General features: G+C 41.2%; 3 protein-coding genes across 3 annotated transcripts; all 3 read left to right on the plus strand.

The window, feature by feature from the left end:
• Positions 1-2590: 2590 nt before the first annotated feature.
• On the plus strand, positions 2591-5126 carry LOC141824325 (uncharacterized). The gene is made up of 7 exons (XM_074711590.1): positions 2591-2939; positions 3610-3670; positions 3755-3884; positions 3952-4245; positions 4323-4424; positions 4516-4927; positions 5098-5126. Exons 1-7 carry the CDS (start codon positions 2591-2593, stop codon positions 5124-5126), a joined length of 1377 nt encoding a protein of 458 aa, XP_074567691.1.
• Positions 5127-8924: 3798 nt separating this feature from the next.
• On the plus strand, positions 8925-11065 carry LOC141837839 (scarecrow-like protein 15). The gene has a single exon (XM_074725214.1). It carries the CDS (start codon positions 9221-9223, stop codon positions 10841-10843), a length of 1623 nt encoding a protein of 540 aa, XP_074581315.1. The 5' UTR covers positions 8925-9220; the 3' UTR covers positions 10844-11065.
• A 1986-nt stretch (positions 11066-13051) lies between these two features.
• On the plus strand, positions 13052-18750 carry LOC141837168 (J domain-containing protein required for chloroplast accumulation response 1). The gene is made up of 9 exons (XM_074724620.1): positions 13052-13603; positions 14190-14812; positions 15112-15503; positions 15604-15715; positions 16479-16555; positions 17824-17889; positions 17967-18044; positions 18277-18453; positions 18593-18750. Exons 1-9 carry the CDS (start codon positions 13170-13172, stop codon positions 18632-18634), a joined length of 2001 nt encoding a protein of 666 aa, XP_074580721.1. The 5' UTR covers positions 13052-13169; the 3' UTR covers positions 18635-18750.
• The last annotated feature ends 201 nt before the right edge of the window (positions 18751-18951 follow it).

Consider the following 18951-nt stretch of genomic DNA (forward strand, 5'->3'; position numbering starts at 1 on the left):
ATAACCAATCAATTGATTAACGGAAATCAACCAGAAGAACACTCTTTAAAAGAAGATTTCATGGAGATTTGAAGTTGTTGGTTCTTGAGAGGTTGGAGGCGAAGTGATGTTGCATTTCCTACCATCAAGTGGCTATTTAAAGCAATAAACAAGCTTCCAAATTAAAGCAACAATCTCATATGTGAAACTTTTTCTACTTTCATTTACTTTGTATTTGTCTTGTTGATTGTTTTCTCGTAAGAACAAGTTGTAAAAGACTTCTTTGCCTCTAGAAAGTATCTGAAAATGAGGAGTTCATAGTGCATGTAGTGAGCTCGGAATGGATCCTTAGATTAGTCGCATCAAGGAAGTGAATACTAAGTAAAATCTCAGAGTTGTGTATATGGAGTCACGTTTGAATTAAAATTTCTGCTGCGCATTCAAACGACAAACATAAAATTAAAACGAGAAGCGATCGAATCTATTCACCCCTCTTGCTGACACGGGTCCTAACAGTTGTAGATCCATGACCTTATCTTTACGGCTACTATAGGTTGTCGACATGTGCTATGTAGAGGTTGGTAGATTGGTTTGAGCATGATGGAGGTGTGACCTGGACTTATAATTTCGGCCTCCCAGTCTTAAGAAGCTTTGGGTGCAGACAGTGTGAAAGCCCTACATCCAACCTAGCCATGCAGTTATGCTTTGGATGTTGGCTCAGAGGTGACTTCACACCCGAGACAGATTAGATTATTTGAAAGATCGGTGTTGTGCTTTTTGTAGACGAGAAATGGAGACGCCGGAGCACTTGTTCTTTGGGTGCCCTCCTTCAGTGGCCTTATGGCCGAGGATCCGTGAGTAGTTTACAAATGGGGCGGGAGATGTCTACTACCGATGGATGCTGTGAGTCTTCGATCATTTTCTTGAGAGAAGACCGTCTCTTGACTAAAGCAAGACACCTTTGTTGGGTCCAAAAGAATGCATGTATCTCCACAATGACATGATATTGTCCACTTTGGGCCTAAGCCCTCATGGCTTTGCTCTTGGGCTCTCCCCAAAAGGCCTCATACCAATGGAGATACTTTTCATCCCTTTAAACCCATGATCTTTCCCATATGTTTTAGATGTGGGACTATGTTTGCACCCTTGCAACCCAACAATCTCCCCCTCAAACAAAGGACCACTGGAAGCTCCCCTACCATTTCTCATGGTCCGGCTGCCATGTCCCTCATGGTCCGGCTGCCATTTCTCATGGTCCGGCTGCCATGTCCCTCATGGTTCGGCTACCATGTCCCTCATGGTCCGGCTGCCATGTCCCTCATGGTCCGGCTACCATGTCCCTCATGGTCCGAGCCTCCCCTATTTCCTTTGTTTAAGGTTCAACCAACATGGTTAGATTCGGATCATGGCTCATCCGGCAGTTAGTCCGGTGAAGAGCGGCCTCGCTCTGATACCAATTGTTGGGTCCAAAAGAATGCATGTATCTCCACAATGACATGATATTGTCCACTTTGGGCCTAAGCCCTCATGGCTTTGCTCTTGGGCTCTCCCCAAAAGGCCTCGTACCAATGGAGATACTTTTCATCTCTTTAAACCCATGATCTTTCCCATGTGTTTTAGATGTGGGACTATGTTTGCACCCTTGCAACCCAACAACCTTGAGATGTCGATTTTGATACATTTAGTATGGAAATTTAGGATGAACAATTATATCTTTGGTGAGGAACAAATGGAGGGTAAGAAAATTTTTAAAAAGGTATAAATTCATATTTATTGATCATTAGGAGTGTTTTTTGATCTGATATTGCGCTAAAGATGAAACACTACTAATTATTAGATATTGCACTCGACTTGCTTTGATACATATATTTTACTTATAAAAAAAATACCAGCCGTTTGCTTGTTAACAGTGGAGATTAAATTACAAATCCTATGGCGGTATGCAAAATCTTCATGATTTAGTTTGGCTTTGTTCTGCAACTGTGGCCTATCATTTGTGACCATCTCTTCATCATATTTTCCGATTTCCTATGTTTCCTATAAGTTTTATCTAATTCTATAGCATCTTATCTTAGATATCAATTCAATAACCTAATTAATCTTGGGTAAACAATATGTCAAATGTAGATGTTAAACCAACCATAATCAAAAGATACGAGGGACTTGAGATACAAAGCATGCATGTGATAGAAGTAATCCTTGACATGTAGGATTCACTACAAAAATATCATAAAATAGCGACGGAAATAGCGACGGAAAAAGTTTCCGTCGCTAATATATCGACGGAAAGAAATATTCCCGTCGCTAAAAAATAATATAGCGACGGAAATTTTATTCCGTCGCTAATTAGAGACGGATTTTTATTTTCCGTCGCTAATTACCGACGGAAAAGAAATTTCCGTCGGTAATTAGCGACGGAATAAAATTTCCGTCGCTATTTTAGAGACGAAAAATTTTTTCTGTCGCTAATTAAGCGACGGAAATAACCCGTACACAGTGTCGAGCGTAGATTAGCGACAGTTTTGCGACGGAAAATTGATTTCCGTCGCTAATTAGCGACGGAAATTAATTTTCGTCGCTAATTAGCGACGGAAATTAATGTCCGTTGCTAATGTCGCGATTTAGGGCACCGAAGCTCCTTCTTTTCGCATTCCCGGTTTTCTTTTCTCCCTCCCGTTCTCTCCTCCGGCGACAGGCGTTCTCCCTCCCGTTTTCTCGCGTTCTCCCTCCCGTTCTCTCCTCCGGCGACCCTCCGGCGACACGCGCTTCTTTCTCCTCTTGCGGCGGCGGCGATTTCGTGTATTGCGGCGGCGGCGATTTCTCCTCTTGCGGCGATTCCACTCCGACGAGCTCCTCCCGGCGTCCTCCAGCGCAGAACCTCTCCTCCCGGCGTCCTCCAGCGCAGAACCTCTCCTCCGGCGTCCTCCAGCGCAGAACCTCTCCTCCGGCCATTTGTCAAGGTAAACCCTAAATTTGGCAGCTAGGGTTTATGGAAATTATTGATTTTTCAGCTAGGGTTTATGGAAATTTACTGCTGGCAGCTAGGGTTATCTAGGTTTAACCTAAGATTACAAGTAGGGTAAATTTAGCTATGGCTTGATCTAGGGTAAATTTGTGGTTATTTAGCTATGACTTGATTTAAGCTGGATCTAGGGTAAATTTGTGGTTATTTAGCTATGGCTTGATTTAAGCTGGATTTAGGGTAAATTTAGCTATGGCTTGATTTAAACTGGATTTAGGGTAAATTTAGCTATGGCTTGATTTAACCTTTGATTACAATGAACCTGTTTGATAAATAGCTATGGTTATTTAGGGTTAAACTTTGATATATATCATTAGGTAAGGTTAATTAGGGGTTAAACTTTTCTAATTACTTTGATATATATAAAATTTGAATTTTGTTATGATGATTTGATAATTAAAGTGTAATTATCATTGTATATGGTTTAGGATTACAAAATCCATTTCATTATGATTAAATTTTGATAAAATCCATTTCAGTGTTAAACTTTGATAATTAATACACAATTTTAAATAGATGGTTGGTGGTTAAACTTTGAAATATATCATTAGGTAAGGTTATTTAGGGTTATTTTTCCCTCTTCTTCATTTTTGATTTTGCAGATATAGATATGTCTGATCAGGCAGCAGCACCTGGTGGCCGGACAGTATTGAGAGTTGTTGCCGGGTGGTAAGTATTGGTACATTTAGTTAGTTTTTAATTCATATTTTGGTTTATAGCATATGTCTGACATTTACAGTGTTTTTAATGCAGTTTTACACCCGAGGGTCATAAAGTTGCAGGATATATTTCTAGTAAGTTCCGTGAGCGAGTATGTCGTTCAGGGCATACTTGGAGGCATGTCGATCAGGACATGCGCAACTTCTACTACGACGAGTTTTTGGTTAGTCATTTTAACCGCCTTATAATGAAGTTTTTTTGAACTTTGCTAATTATTTTTTTTCTTGCAGAAAAAATATACTTTTGAGCCAGGACATGAGCGGGAGTTTCAAGATGCTTGGAATGCTGCTGCTGGCAAATTATATAAAGATATGTTATATAAAATTAGAAATAAGGGCAGCAGACCATCTTGGATCCCAGAGGACATCTGGGCTGCATGGCAAGCAGTATGGCATGCAGAAAGATGGCAGGCAAATGCAGAGATAGCTCGGTCCAACAGAAAGACCGAGATAGCTGGCCCTAGCACCGGATCCACAAAACATACAGCTGGATCCCGCTCCATTGTGGAGCATACCTTAGACTTGGTAAGTTTACAATTAATATATTTTTAATTAATTATTAATGTCATTATTTTTATTTAATTATATTTTGGATTTTTCAGGAGCACCAGTTACAGCGTCCTCCTACTTGTTGGGAGATTTTTACAAAGACACACAAGTCTAAGGATGACACTTTTATTGATGCTCGCTCGCAGGCCATAGACGTAAGAAAATATTTTTTTTATTTATTTTACATTACCTACATGTAATTATTTTTTCTAATCTTAAATTTTATAATAATTTATTTTTAAACAGGCTGAATATTCAGCTAGAGTTGCACAGGCGTCTGCGCCTGCAGTTGAGGGAGGCGAGAGGCAGGAGCTCTCAACCGACCAGTTGAATGAGATCTACTATGATGTGGTCGGTGGGAGGAAGAAGAGCTCCACCCTCTACGGTCTAGGGTCCCAGGCCAGAGTCGTATATGATCGTGTGATGGCCCCTAGACCCAGGGGTCGCCCCAGCGGATCAGATTCAGCGATAGAAGCACTACAAAAAGAAAATCAAGAATTAAAGGAACGACTCGCGGGGCAGCAAGATCGACTCGCTGCATTAGAGGCGCAGGCAGAAAGTCAAGCTCAGCTTGGGCGCCAGATGGCAGCCTGGATGGAGGCCTTCGGCCAGACGCCATCGATGCCTGCTTATGATACGTTGCGAGCTGCGATGCGAGGTGCGGACCCTGATACGGAGACTCAGGACCCTAATGCTCCTGATCAGTAGCTGTCTGCATGGTAGGTTAGTATTTCTATTACTTTTAATTTGTTTACGTTATTAATTGTAAGCATGCATTTTTCAAATATGTTGTTCTATTACTAATCTATCTTATTGGTTTTTTTGCAGGATCTTCTATTTTGTCTTGGCTGGTTTAGACTTCTTTTTGATCAGTTTTTGTATTTTGACATTTGATATAGTATCATTGTATCTAGATATTTGTAATTATGTTACTGTATTCAGATTGTATCGGAGTATTTTGTTGTGTTGTATTCAGATGTTATATTAGTGTTGTGTTTTATCATTATTGGTCTGTTTATGTACTTATGTTATATTATGTTGTGTTTTGTTGTCGCGTAAACAGGGAAATTCAGAAAACAAATTAAAATATATTTAAAAATTATATTATTAGCGACGGAATTTATAATTCCGTCGCTAATAACGGAAATAATTTTTTTTAATTTTTTTTTACTTTAGCGACGGAAATAATTTTCCGACGCAAAAAATAGCGACGGAATTTAGAATTCCGTCGCAAAAATAGCGACGGAATTTAAATTTCGTCGCTATTTTAGCGACGGAATTCTAAATTTCGTCGGCATAAAACGCTAAAAAAAATATTTTTTTTTATTTTTTAAACCGAAATAGCGACGGATTTTTAAAATTCCGTCGCTAAACCAAAATAGCGACGGAATTTAAATTCCGTCGCTATTTTTTGCGACGGAATTTTATTTCCGTCGCTATTTTTTGCGTCGGAAAATTAAATTCTGTCGCAAACCACTTAGCGACGGGTAAAAAAAATTCCGTCGCTAATTAGCGACGGAAATTAAAAATCCGTCGCTATAGTGACGTCAGCGACCGAAAAAAACGCGACGAGCTTTTTCCGTCGCTATTCGGTCGTTAACAGCGATTAGCGACCGAATAGCGACGGAATTGGTCCGTCGCTATTTCTGTTATTTTTTGTAGTGTATATATAGGCTGAATTTATGAGATTTTATTCTTCAATCATTTTTAGCTTTATGAATTTAAATTTTATAAATCAAAATTTTTGATTTTATGAATTAATTTATTAATTTTGTTTTTTTAATATTATATAAATTTAAAGTTTGCAAGAAATATAATTTTTTTTATAAATTTGTAATTAAAAAATGATTGATAAAGGGCGTAAACAATAATAAAAGTTAAAAAAGTAAGATTTTTTCCAATGATTATAGAAAAATAAGTAATTAAATATATGATGAGCATCACTTATTTATCTAAATTTATTATGCATTTTTAAAATTAACGAATTTATAATAAACTTAATAAAGTAATAACAAACTAATAATCACTTCATCAATCAAACTAATAAATTAAATTTCTGTCTTTAAACTCTAAAATTAATTACTGCCGAGGTAGTGGAGCCCATGCCGTTTCTTCTCCGGCCCAAACCGAGTCCGGCTCCTCTGTGCCAACGGCGAAGACCTGCGATGGCCCAATCCCAACGGCAGGCATAAGTAAACTATATAGTAACCTCTAAGTTAGTAAATAATATTAAATTATAATTTTTATTATAATTCTAAATAATAAAATAATTAGATGATAGTTATTTACAATTATATTGATACAATTATTAATCAGGTTAATTTAAATTTATTAATTTTACCAATTTGAACTTAAAAATAACCGTTCATCCATTTAATTAGTTAAATTAACACGTCAGCGGTTGCGGCGGGAGGAGGCCAATCAGTTTCGATAGATGAGCCCGCGAACGTACGTAGATGCATCAACGTCAACCGCTCGCGTGCGCGCTGCTCCTCGCTACCATGGTGCCATAGCGCGCTGAGCGGCCCCCGCCAGTGGACCTTCTGCCGGGCATGGCAGCGAATTGAGTGGCAGGCGGCCAGACGCATCATATCATACGCGCCGTGATGGAGTGTGACGTGAGTGTCCGCGTGGAGACCACGCTGATCGCTGCAGCTCTCCCTCTCCTGACCAAAGGCTGCGGGAGACGCAAGGGAAGGGAATAAGTTCCCCCATCTGCGGAGCCCACGCCTGATCTCTAACGCTGCACCGCCGATCAGAAATAAAGGCCGGCCCTTGTTCACGCAACCTTAATTTGCATGCGCATGCAGAGGAAAGACGTGTAGTATTAGCTTACGTGTCCTAATTCATTCCCACACGCCACATTATATTATCGACCTCTTTTCCAATTATTGTTTTGTCTTCAATTGGTAACAGTGAGATGGAATATTATCGTGGATGCTTGCAATCGTTGATCGAGTGAATCCCAGATGTCTTTAGGAATTAAAGACGACCTAGCTAGCTACGGAATCAGCACAGTGCATGACTAAGATGAGGACAGGGCAGTGGGCGCCTAAGTAGTGCAAATTGGAAGCTTCAAGTTCACAAAAACAAAGTGACTTTCTATGACATTGATCTCCACTAGCTAGTAGCGAGCCACCTTCAAATTCGACATTATGTATATATATATATATATAGGGAACGGCAATATTATTCATTTGAGAAACAGCATGTGTCTCTAATGCACAAATATTCTCATCGTGTCTACTTTAAATAGCTCCCTGACCACCATCATCAGTGTGATCATATTCAAAGTATATCTTTGTTCAGCTTTAATAATTTGAGTCTGAGCACACTGTATGGAGGGATGGCTAGCTTCTGGTTGACAAAAGCGAGGTCAATTAGATTCTAAGCTCCAAAGTCTTACAGAAAGGTGACCATGATCACCCACTCAGCCAAAAAGAAAGGCATGCAGCAGATGGCTTTTGCGTGTTGATAGATCAAAAAGCGATTGATTCCACGGGGATAGATAGGTTGATTAATTAGATTTGAATTCTACATTGAATCACCTCCTCAAGCTCATTTTACATGCTATTTTGTCACTGTGCATACAAGTGGCTAGCTAATGCACCCGAGCTTCGGTCAATAATGCACACTGTACTGTATGCCTTTTAAGGATCCCTAACTTTTGGTACCTGCAAATCTGTAGTTTGCAAAAGGTTCGCCAAGGAACATCCTCAACTATTATATTAATTAATTCCTAATTAATTCCAAAGACTAAGAAAAGAGATATAGAGGTATCAATTGTATATACATATCAAACAATATAATTATTTGGAGAAGAGATTAAAGATTATTTGTCACCTCCAAAGTTAATTTTTTACTGAAAAACGAATTAAAGTATTTTTTATTTGTGAAAATTAAAGAATTTTCATTTGATTAGCTAATTTACTTTCCTTGTTTCCATTTGATTGTTTGTTTTTCAACATGATCTAATTATTTGGCCATCTTGAATCATTAAATATATACCTGCAGTTTTAATTACTTACACAAATATTATAGTTCAAGATAATCATGGTCGGGGTGGAGTAAATGTTTTAATGCCAGTAACTAAGTAGCAAATTATAGCGATTGCCCATATAAATACATAGGTACACCCTTAAATTGACAGGAGCCAAGATATACAACACTTCCAGTGGGAATATCATGCCCCCTTCCGGTCTAGTGACAATTAAGATTTGTGGACCATGTCTAACAACTGGATTGATTGTAATCTACTAACCGCCATTCCATGAACATCACTCGTTGTAACTGCAATAAATTGACCTTCTCTGGTCATGCTTGGAGTTGACCTCTATGTGGAAAACAAATTACGACAAGTCTTCAAGTGTCCACTTGCGTTGACAAGTCAAAATTTTCTTAGATTTCAAAACAAAGTCACTAGAAACTCATGCCGCCACAACACTAATCATACTGTGCCCGTAAAATGGCCAGAAGCCGTTCGAATCCAAAAAGATGGACGAGAGACACGACAACCACCAAGGACCATCGAGTGAGCTCTGTGCAAATCCCCAGGGCGACCCTGTGCTTTTGTCCGTTCGACGCAAAGCTTCACGAAAGCAGCAGAGGCTTCACCGTGAAGCCTCTTGCTCGGATAAAAAAGGCAACTCCTTTCTGACTCACGTCCTGTCCACCCCAACTTCGTGCCCCATGCCCCATTCACCTCCGTAACTCCATGTCCATCGATCCATCATTTTGATGGATGCATGATGATCGGCTCATGCATTAGCTTATAATATCCTCCAATTGGCATCGCTCAAAAGCTCCTTACTCCCGTCTTTCCCAAACTCCAAGAAGGAATTGAGGGAGAGGCAGAGACAAAGAGGAGAGAGAGAGTGAGCGAGGAACTGAGACAACCTTTCTCCTCGTCTTCGGTAAGTTCGGTCTCGTTCTTCGTTAGTATAATCCTGTGATGAAGCATACCAAGGCCCTCACTGACTTCCCCCAGCATCAGCATCAGCATCAACAGCAGCAGCAGGCGCCCAACCTTCACCAATTTGTTCTGCCTTCCAAGCCCCTGATCGACACCTCCCCCAACGCCGTGGCCAACAACAACCCTTTCGCTCCTTCTCTCTACTACGAGCCCACCTCCGTCCTCGACCCCCACCTCACCTCCAGCCCCGCAACGGCTCCTACGGCGGCCCCTACGAGTGCTTCAGGAGACTTACCCTTCCTTCCCTCGGCCACCGGCGGTTGCGGAGGCGGTGGAGGCGGCGATTCCCATCATCCACACCTACCATCCGACGATTGGGATGCCGCCTCCTGGTTCCAGCTTCCTGAAAAATACGAGCTTTCCCCTTTGCCCGATGACGCCAGCGCCCACTTCCCCGACTCCCCTTTCGATCTATCCTTCGATCCCTACGCATCCGCAGATCCCGCGTTTCCGACGCCGGCCGCCGCCTTCGATCGCTCCCAGCTCGACTCTCTAATCAGCGCCGCTCATTGCCTGGAAACAAACGATTTCGCCACGGCACACGACGTGATATTGTCGCGGCTCAATCACAATCTGCCCGCCGCCGGAGTTTCCTCTCTTCAAAGATCTATCTTTCTCTTCAAGGAGGCGCTGCTCGCCCGGCTTCTCCCTTCCACCGCCGAACCCCCGCTCTCCGCCGCCGAGCTTGTCCGCCACATCGCTGCCCACAGGACCTTCGCCGACCTCTCTCCTGTTCCCCACTTCGCCACCTTCACGACCACTCAGATGCTCATCGAGGCGCTCGACTGCGGCGCTCGCTCCATCCATCTCTTCGACTTTGACCTCGGCCTCGGCGGACAGTGGTCGTCCTTCTCGCAGGAGCTCGCCGCTCGAAGTCGCACCTCTCGTTCCTCCCCTCCGGCGGTGCGCATCACCGCCGTCGTCGCGGAGGAGTCCGGTGAGACAGCCCTGGCGGCAGAGAACCTCCGAGACTTCTCCCGTGGCCTGAACATCAACCTCTCTGTCAACTTCGTCAGGGTCGGTGGCCTGGGCACGCTCGCTCTCAGCGGCGTCCGCCTAGCAGGTGCTGGGGAACCAACTGCCGTCGTTCTGACGCCATCAATCTTCCGCCTCCTCGGTTTCGCCGGCGGCGCCTCCGCGGATTCCGCTGCTTCCCTTCTCCGGTTCGTGCGGCGCATGTCCCCTAGGGTGGTGGTCTTCGTCGATCAGGAGAGTTGCCTGGGCGTTCTCCCCTCCCCATCGCTGCATCGGACAGTGGCGGTGGGGGTGGAGCACTATGCGGCGGTGCTGGAGTCGTTGGAGTCCACCGCGGCGGCGACAGGGGCGTCGGAGGAGATGATCCGGCAGGTGGAGCGGGCGGTAATCCGCCCGCGCGTCTCGAGCATGGTGAGCGACTGGTCCTGGCGGCCTGGCCCCTGGCGAGAGGTGTTCCTTGCCGCCGGCTGGTCTCCCGTTCCCTTCAGCGAGTTCGCCGAGTCGCAAGCCGAGTGGCTCGTGCGCCGGGCCCCGGTCGACGGGTACCACGTGGGGACGAGGGACGGCGCGCTGGTGCTGAGCTGGAGAGGCCGGGATCTCTCCTCCACGTCAGCTTGGAGGTGCTGACATCGGCAGGACCAAGTCATTTTGTTTGTCGATAGTATTAATTATCGTGTGGCTGTATTTTATTTGGCTTCTGCCAACTGCATGCCTATTTGTCCTTCTTTCTTTTTTATTACCACTATTTACCCTTTGTTTCCCCTTAATTTTAACAACTGACTCGTCTTAAAAGTTCCACTGTAGGAAAGGTCAAGTCGGTCTCCCTCTGAATTATGTATTTTAGTCCTCTGTCTCCTCTAATATCTCATAAAAATAAAAATAATAATAAATAAATAACTGATCTAGTTCTGCATTATCTTGTTGGCTACCGCTACCAATAATTGTTCAGTGCTAAACTATATACTACTCAGTTTAAGCGACAAATAACACTCCCTCACCACCTCAACTTTGATTTCTTGCGTTTGGCTTTGACTTCTGGGCATGCAGCGATATATACAACAAGTGAAGAGCACACTGTGATATGTAACATCAGTCTCCTACGTTTCCAATTATAATATCAACAGCCCTAAGTGAATGCAGACGGGACTGGGTAAAATAATTGATACAGAGCCTTGGGGTGAAGAGGATGGTTAGGTTAATTGAATAGGAGAGGACAAGGACCACGCGAGTGTTAAAGAGGTTGGTGTACCCCTGTAGTCAAAATGAGCTTGAATGTGCCCCTACAGCCAACATTAATGCTGCAAGTTTCTGAAATAACATAGACAGAGTGCTACTGGTGACAGCCACACTGAAGGTGCTCACAGCTAGTTCCAGATTAGCCTCTTCTTTTTTTTTTATCTTCAAAAATCTTACGGCAGGAGAGAGATTCACAGACCGAGAATACATGTGTTTGGGTGCAGAAGATAGAGGTGGTCTTGATGAATTGATGAAGCTTCGAAGAGTTGGCATAAAATGGAGAACTAGGGACCAGGTCCAACCCTCCGAGGATATATTTGATAATATGAAGGTAGTTGATTCTGTGTTTCCATCACAATTACTATTGCTGCCAAAACCTAATTCAACAGTGTTTGGTCAACACATGATGATGAGGACATGATATTGGCCCACTCAGTTCATCAGTATGCATTCATACCACTGCCAGAAAAATCCGGAAATTAATTATATATATTTCAAATATCAGCAAACCTCTTTGATTCATCTCGTAGTAATTGGAGAGAGAATTTTGTTTTCACGTGGACCCAAACTAAGTACTGAGCAGTACTTATTTATTTGTAGCTATTCAGAATTTGGCACGCACGCAAATGGCCTTGTCTGGAGCTAGCAAACTCACCCAGTGATTGATTAAGCTAATTGTCCCATAGCATTTAATTCGGTGGGTACGAGCACTGAATAATGCCTTGCCGGGCCACTATTGATCATGTGATAGCTCTGTGTTTGTAGGTGGATTGTCAAGCTATAGGTTAATTAGGCAGGCCATATGTGCAGAACCTGCATCCAATGAATTCAAAAGAATAAAGAAATAGACAAAAAATGATGCCAGTTATATAATAATTGCAGCGAGTTAATTGGCGTGCCGGTGAAAATCATTACCAGTGGTTGTTTAATCTAATAGTAAATGAACTTTTTGTTCAAATCGTATGATAGTACAATTAAAAGAAATTTAATCGTCTCATTGCCATCTTAAATTAAAATCAGGAATTTTCCTGGTTTTAAAGGTCCGGTTTGAACCAGTATAAATTTAACTGGTGCAACAAAAGGAGTCAAAGGTCTGAGATTGAGTTATCTATTTGAGCTGAGATAGACGATACTCGAGAGATATCTGGATTCTCATATTTGACAAGCCTTCTACGGTATCGTGTCTCAGTAAGGCACGATTGGCTCGAACATCCGGTTGATGATTTTGATAGATTTTCTTGCCGTGGAGAAGTATGTAGAGACGGCTGTGGGCTGTATTTTTCTTTGGCCCACCATGTTCTTTTCCATAAAAAGACCAAACTGAATTACAATTGATCGGCGAATTGAAACTATCGGTTTAATTTGGATTGCAAACGGATTTTAGCTTCCATATAAATCCTTCCATTTTGGTCCCACCAGTCGCCGTTTCTCGTCTCCTCTCCAGTCGTTCGTTCCCGGGTGGAGTCCCCACTCCGAACTTCTCCGCGCCATACGAAAACTGGCAACTACTAGTGGCGCGAGTTCCAGCTGTGTGCGTTCGTCATTCGCAACCACAACCACAAGCAACCACAAATCCAATCCTTCTTCATTCTTCTCCACTCCACTGGCCCAATCTTGAATCTCCCCCTTCTTTTGTCTCGTCTCCACCCCGTCCCTAACTCCATTCCCTCTTCCGTTGATCAAGAAAATGCCCTCGCACTAGCCTTTCTCGGACGCCATGGCGAAGCTCGGCGAGAAGGACCACGTCCTGCTCGGACACACCTACCGCGATCCCTTCGGCAATCACAACCACCAGGTGCAGCCGCAGTACCACCGCAATTCCGACGTCGACTTCGCTGATGTGTTCGGCGGCCCCCCAAGGCGGTCCTCCTTCTATGAGAGACGACGCAGCCGGGAGGAATCACTCGACGCGCGCGCGCGCCCTCGCCCGCCATCTGCCGACAAGCCCGCCTTCGGGGATTTCGGCAGCCCGGCCCGAAGGCGGCTCCTCGGTGATGATTTCTACGGCGACATATTCCCTGGCAGCGAGTCCGACCTCTCCACGCCGGGGAAGCTTGATCGGGACCCTTTCCCTTCCTCGCCTAGTTCAAGAATCGTCAGCCCTAATCGGCCTGTTTTCGTTGGAGGCTCGTCGCTGCCGCCGCATCTCAGGTTCCATCTTTTCAGATTGTTCTCTCTTTTGGTACCTCTTTTCAGATTGAGTCGATTCCCGAGCATCTGTTCCATCTTTTCAAGTTTCAATCGATTCGTCTGTTCCTCAAGTTTCAATTTCGGTAGATTGACCACCTGAATTGTTGTAGGATTAATTATACGAGACCACAGGGATACGCTCCTTTTGGATTTTTCACATTGAGGACAAGTAATTGATTTTTCTTTCTTTTCTTTTCATTTTCCCTTTTTTTCCCCCTAAAAACATAAGAATCTGAAGCAGCTTCGCATCGTGATATTAGCATTGATATGTGTGATCATAAACGAAAAGCAAGTTGCGAGAATGAAGATCTGATTACGAAGAGGTCCAAGGCTACTGATACCCACCTAGGTTTAGAAACTAGAACAGATTGGTTTTTTATTTTAAAGGCGTTAAATTTGTGCTATTGTTATTATAAGACACCCATCTTTTACTCAATAAAATACTCATCCTTAGCAAAAAAAAATAATCTACATCAAATTCTTTGTTTTTTTAATGATATAATTCATGCGTATATTTCTGTTGGTTTAACAAACATGGCTGTTCCAGCTTCCCCGTGACGAAGTTGGCAAAAGGAGTAGAACATCCACCATTTGGTTCGCCAACACATCACCCTCCATCGGAGATTGAGGATGGCAATTTTGACACTTTTAGATTTCCACATTCACCGAATGCTTCCAGAGCAGCCCAAGTTCATGATGACCCGAGAAGTTTTGGTCATGCATTTTATCGGCAAAGCCCTTTAGCTAGTCAACTCTCGCGTGGCACCATTAAATCGTCAGAAACTTTCAGCAAGGGAAGTCAGTCTGAAAGATATGCAACCAGCTTAGAGGGTTTTATCAACAACAATCAATTTCACTTCTCTATATACAGATGGGCTAGCAAAGGAGTGTCACTTGGTCTTTCTTCTCTTTCAGAGGAAACTAACGTTGCTGGTAGATATGGTAGATTACCTGAAGTGGTCATACAATCTGTTGAATATCCATCTGATGATGATGATTATATGTCTGCTTCACCTGGAATATCCAACAATCAAACTGAAAACCACAAAAACAAGGTAATAAATGATATCTTTTCAGAGAGCAAGCATGGGGCGGATTTGTCATTTCGTGAGTACAACTTGTCTGAGCTTGATCCAAATTACTCGAGCAAATCTTATACTGGAAATGCAGGTACTTGTTCTCAACATCTGTGTTATTTAATCACTGCAGCAGTAATACTGCTAGTTTTTAGAATCTACGAAAATAAAAATAGAAAATTGCCAGTGATAACAAGCCATCTATGACATTTCTTTTTGATAAAGATAATAATCCTGGAGAGAGCCCTGGTACAATAAATGATAATGAAAGTATGACCGTAAAAATTTTTCATCAACTCTTTCAGGATAATAATTGCAAAAACGGCAACACATTCACACAAGTTAATCTTATGGTTGGTTTTACGGTTCTATATTGTTTCTTTGTCTACTCAGGATCCGAGACCTTGAATGAACACGAGGAGGAAGATGGAGGACAGCAAGATGCAACTGATGGCTTTAGAATTAAACAACAGAAGCAAAAAAGAAACTCTGAGGATGTCGGCGCAAATAACACTAAAAAGAAAGATATCCCAGTATTTTTGGAAGAAAAGATGCACAGTAGGAGAGTAAAAGGAAGGGTTAAGGACTTTATTAAAATCTTCAATATAGAAAGCTCCCCAAAACGCAAAGGCATATTTGAATCTGGGAATACAAAATCCAAAGAAAAAGATGGAGTGAAAAATGAAGCAGAAGTTCAAGTTAGTACACCTGCTGCAGAAGCAAATGACAAAGTGAAAGCTGCCCCTCAACATTATGAAGGAACTTTTGGAATTTACTCTGCAGAAGTATGTTACTGCTATTCCTAGAAAGTTACTCTTCTCATAATTTTGTGATGTTGAATTACCTTAATGCATTTAACTCCATTACATATTGACAACCTTTTAGGTGAATGAAATGTTAAAGAATGAAGGGATTTTTCCACCCTATACGAGCTCAAATGATCCTCTTACTAAAGATCCTTCTCCAGAAAGGAGTAACACTTCCGGACTAAAACCCAGTAAGTTTCTTACTCTTTTCTGGAAAAAAATTCTGTGAGATTTCAGATATATTTTATCTGTAATTAATCAGTTGGACATCTGTTCACTGTTGATGTTAATCAGTTACAGATATATTTTATCTGTAATTAATCTCAGTTGTTTAAATCTCGTTACAAACTCTTTCCTCCTTCAGTTCTGCAATAACTGTAATATGCTGGGATATTTCCACCATATTCTGTGCTTGCAGGTTACTGGTGATGCTACTTTAGGCTTATTTGCTATTCGTTGGTTGCCTACGTTCTATTATAAATTTGTAATCACCTACATATGCAAAGACTCCATTAATAAATCTTTTGTTACACTTCAGTGTGGCTCAACTGTGAATATATGTATGCTTCAAAAAGATAAGTTTATGCTATAATAAGGCAACAAGAAGAAACAGAACTTCATTAGGTCGCTTAGCTGGAAAACTATTGGGGAGGGGATTTTCACCATGGTTTTTGGTGAAGGCATACAGAGCTGTCTAATTAAGAGCAATCAATGGGAATAAATTCTGACTGTTGATTAATCAGTAGCTGAGATTCATTTTATACATATGTAACAGCTCTGGAAGAGGCCACACACAAAATAAAAAATTATTTCATTTGCCACAAAAATGGTCTGGCTGTTCATATTGAGCACAGCAAGATGCTTTAGCATTCAATGTATTATAATCTCTGTTTGTTCTGTTTCAGTTATGATTATGACTTTCGCCTCTTCTGATTGTTGTTCCTTTTTATTCAGCTGCTACAAAAGAAAACAATAATGTTTCTGCCTACAATGTTGAGGAATCTCACTTTGAAGATCTTGAAGGATGTTTGGTATGAGTTTTTTTTTTTAATACTTTTTTGTAGTTATTGGACATAACTAGAAGTGCATGAAGGATTTGAAGATTAGCAACACCTAATTTCAAGTATCATTTCTTTTGAAAACTATGCCACCTTTTAAGTTCCAATATTTTGATACTAGTTAGTGCGAACAATTATGACATACATAATGGGTATGACTTGATTGTGTGTTGTTTGTAGGGATGCAACTTCTATATAGCCTGCAGAATAATCCAATATTAGTAACATAAGTTTTTGTGTTTAGATATTTGATATGCCTTCAAGGTTTCATGTTTTATTAATACTTTCTGCTTAATAAGTCATTTATTTAGTAGTAGCAGACACTAGACAGGCCTGTTGAATTGTTCTTGCAAACAATGTTGTTTGATGATCAATGTAGGCATTTGGGTCAACCAAGGGCACGTGTGCAACAATTAAGGAACTTACAGTGCATGCATGGACCAAAATAGTAACAGAGTAACTATTTGGGTACAAATAAAAAAAATGAAAAGAGAATGTTCTATCTATATTGGCAGTTCTTACCCTTCCCTTTATCTGATCAAAGTACAACCCGATGGTAGAAGTAAACCATTAACTTAATGGGATTGAAACACGACAAAAATTATTCAAGCCCAAGTTAATTCATTCATCAAGGGCTGATAAAAAAAATGAAAAGAGGATGTTCTACAATATGGATCACGGATCACTTATATACATTATTATTTTGCTTTCCTTAGCCATCGCCTTTCCCCTCCTAATTATCCATCAAGGTGAATCCACCTTAACGTCGCAACTCGTAAGTGTGGTAGTTGGCTAGATGGATCTTCCGTTGGCTTTGTTCAGTGCAACTTTGACACTCAAATCAATTTTTTGTCTTGTTATTGGTTAAAAAAGAAGAAAAAGAAACTCAAATCTTCCTCTTCCTCTCCTCAAACCATACTTTTAATTGACTCATCTTAATTGGGTTTAGTTTCTCTATCTTTGAATGTACTCAGTGTATCAATATTTTCCCTCCCTTTCACTTCCCCTCCTATTTATCCTCTTAACTGATGAAGCCTAAGCCCTGTAAGATCTCTGGATCTACTTAAAACAAGCAAAAGATATCGTCTGTCCTTGGTTTGTTACTTTGTGTTGCTTAATAAAACCTAACACGCTCAACTATTCCATTCTTGGAGCTAATACTAGGATTTCAATCTGCATTCTCTCAAAGTTTTTTATTTTCCTTAAAATACCAAATGATAAAAATGAGTGTTTATATGCAGGTGGAAGAGTTACCTCAAAAATCATTCGAAAATCAACAATCTACTTCGCAACGGGAAGAGATAGAAGTAAATATGTCTATTCCATTAAAAAGAACTTGGTAAATGACTGTTCACATATAGCCTGACCAGCTTCCTCTTTCCAGCTTGCTAACTGTAAAATTCTGGAGTGGTCAAAAGGAAAAGAAGGAAATATTCGATCATTGCTATCCACTCTCCAATATGTGAGTTCTATTTTCATAATTACAAATTCAACTACCAAACTCCTTTCTCTTAGTTTCTGAACTGGCATCTCCATGTTTCTTGTTTGATTAATTCATCAATCTGCCATTCCTGACTAATTCTGTCCTGTGTATTTGCTACAATATATCACGATCATGTATATTGTTGGAAGCACTATTTTTCAATCTGTCATTGCAGATTCACATTGTCTAATTTTGAGGCAAAATTATTCAGGTTCTTTGGTCGGGCAGCGGATGGAAGCCAGTTCCACTTGTTGACATAATTGAAGGACCTTCAGTGAAGAGGGCTTACCAAAAGGCGCTACTATGTTTGCATCCAGATAAACTACAACAGAGAGGCGCTGCTGAGCACCAAAAGTATCTTGCAGAAAAGGTTTTCGATATATTGCAGGTACTTGGAATTGTTTAGCCAAACTTTTGTAGCCAATCGCATCAATTATTCCCTAATCCTAATACGATATTTGTTCAAGCGATCCAACCGACCAATTTGTTGAAATCCCAATTTATTCTTTGTTTTCTTTTTCTCGCAGGAGGCCTGGGATCAGTTCAATTCTCTGAGTGGTGTGTTCTGATTGTGTGCCAGCAGAGTTTATCAGCACATACGATAATCTATTTTATTGGTGTGTCAACATGGCACGGGTTGGATTTCGATATAATTGCAAAGTTTATACATAAATTGGTTTTTGAATCTCATCAGATTTGTGGTTTAATTTCTGATCAGCTTTGGCAAAACATTGAGGTTTTCGTTAAAATCGAAAGTATTCAACAAAAAAACACTTTAAATAAGCTAACTGAGCAACATAATCAAGATCCGATTAGAATTTAAATGTAGCTATAATCTACGAATCATTTTTCTGTGTTATTCAACTGTGATGATTCTTCTGTCTTT

Source organism: Curcuma longa, chromosome 1 (assembly GCF_044706935.1).
Source record: "Curcuma longa cultivar G26 ecotype Majalengka, Jawa Barat chromosome 1, ITB_CL_G26_1.1, whole genome shotgun sequence".
Classification (NCBI taxonomy): Eukaryota; Viridiplantae; Streptophyta; class Magnoliopsida; order Zingiberales; family Zingiberaceae; genus Curcuma; species Curcuma longa.

Coding starts and splice junctions, on each gene's coding strand:
- LOC141824325 (XM_074711590.1), top strand. CDS start 2,591: ATGTCGCGATTTAGGGCACCGAAGCTCCTTCTTTTCGCATTCCCGGTT. Junction 3,671..3,754: donor TTGAGAGTTGTTGCCGGGTG/GTAAGTATTGGT, acceptor TTTTTAATGCAG/TTTTACACCCGAGGGTCATA. Junction 4,246..4,322: donor TGGAGCATACCTTAGACTTG/GTAAGTTTACAA, acceptor TGGATTTTTCAG/GAGCACCAGTTACAGCGTCC.
- LOC141837839 (XM_074725214.1), top strand. CDS start 9,221: ATGAAGCATACCAAGGCCCTCACTGACTTCCCCCAGCATCAGCATCAG.
- LOC141837168 (XM_074724620.1), top strand. CDS start 13,170: ATGGCGAAGCTCGGCGAGAAGGACCACGTCCTGCTCGGACACACCTAC. Junction 16,556..17,823: donor AAGATCTTGAAGGATGTTTG/GTATGAGTTTTT, acceptor GTTTATATGCAG/GTGGAAGAGTTACCTCAAAA. Junction 18,454..18,592: donor AGGTTTTCGATATATTGCAG/GTACTTGGAATT, acceptor TTTTTCTCGCAG/GAGGCCTGGGATCAGTTCAA.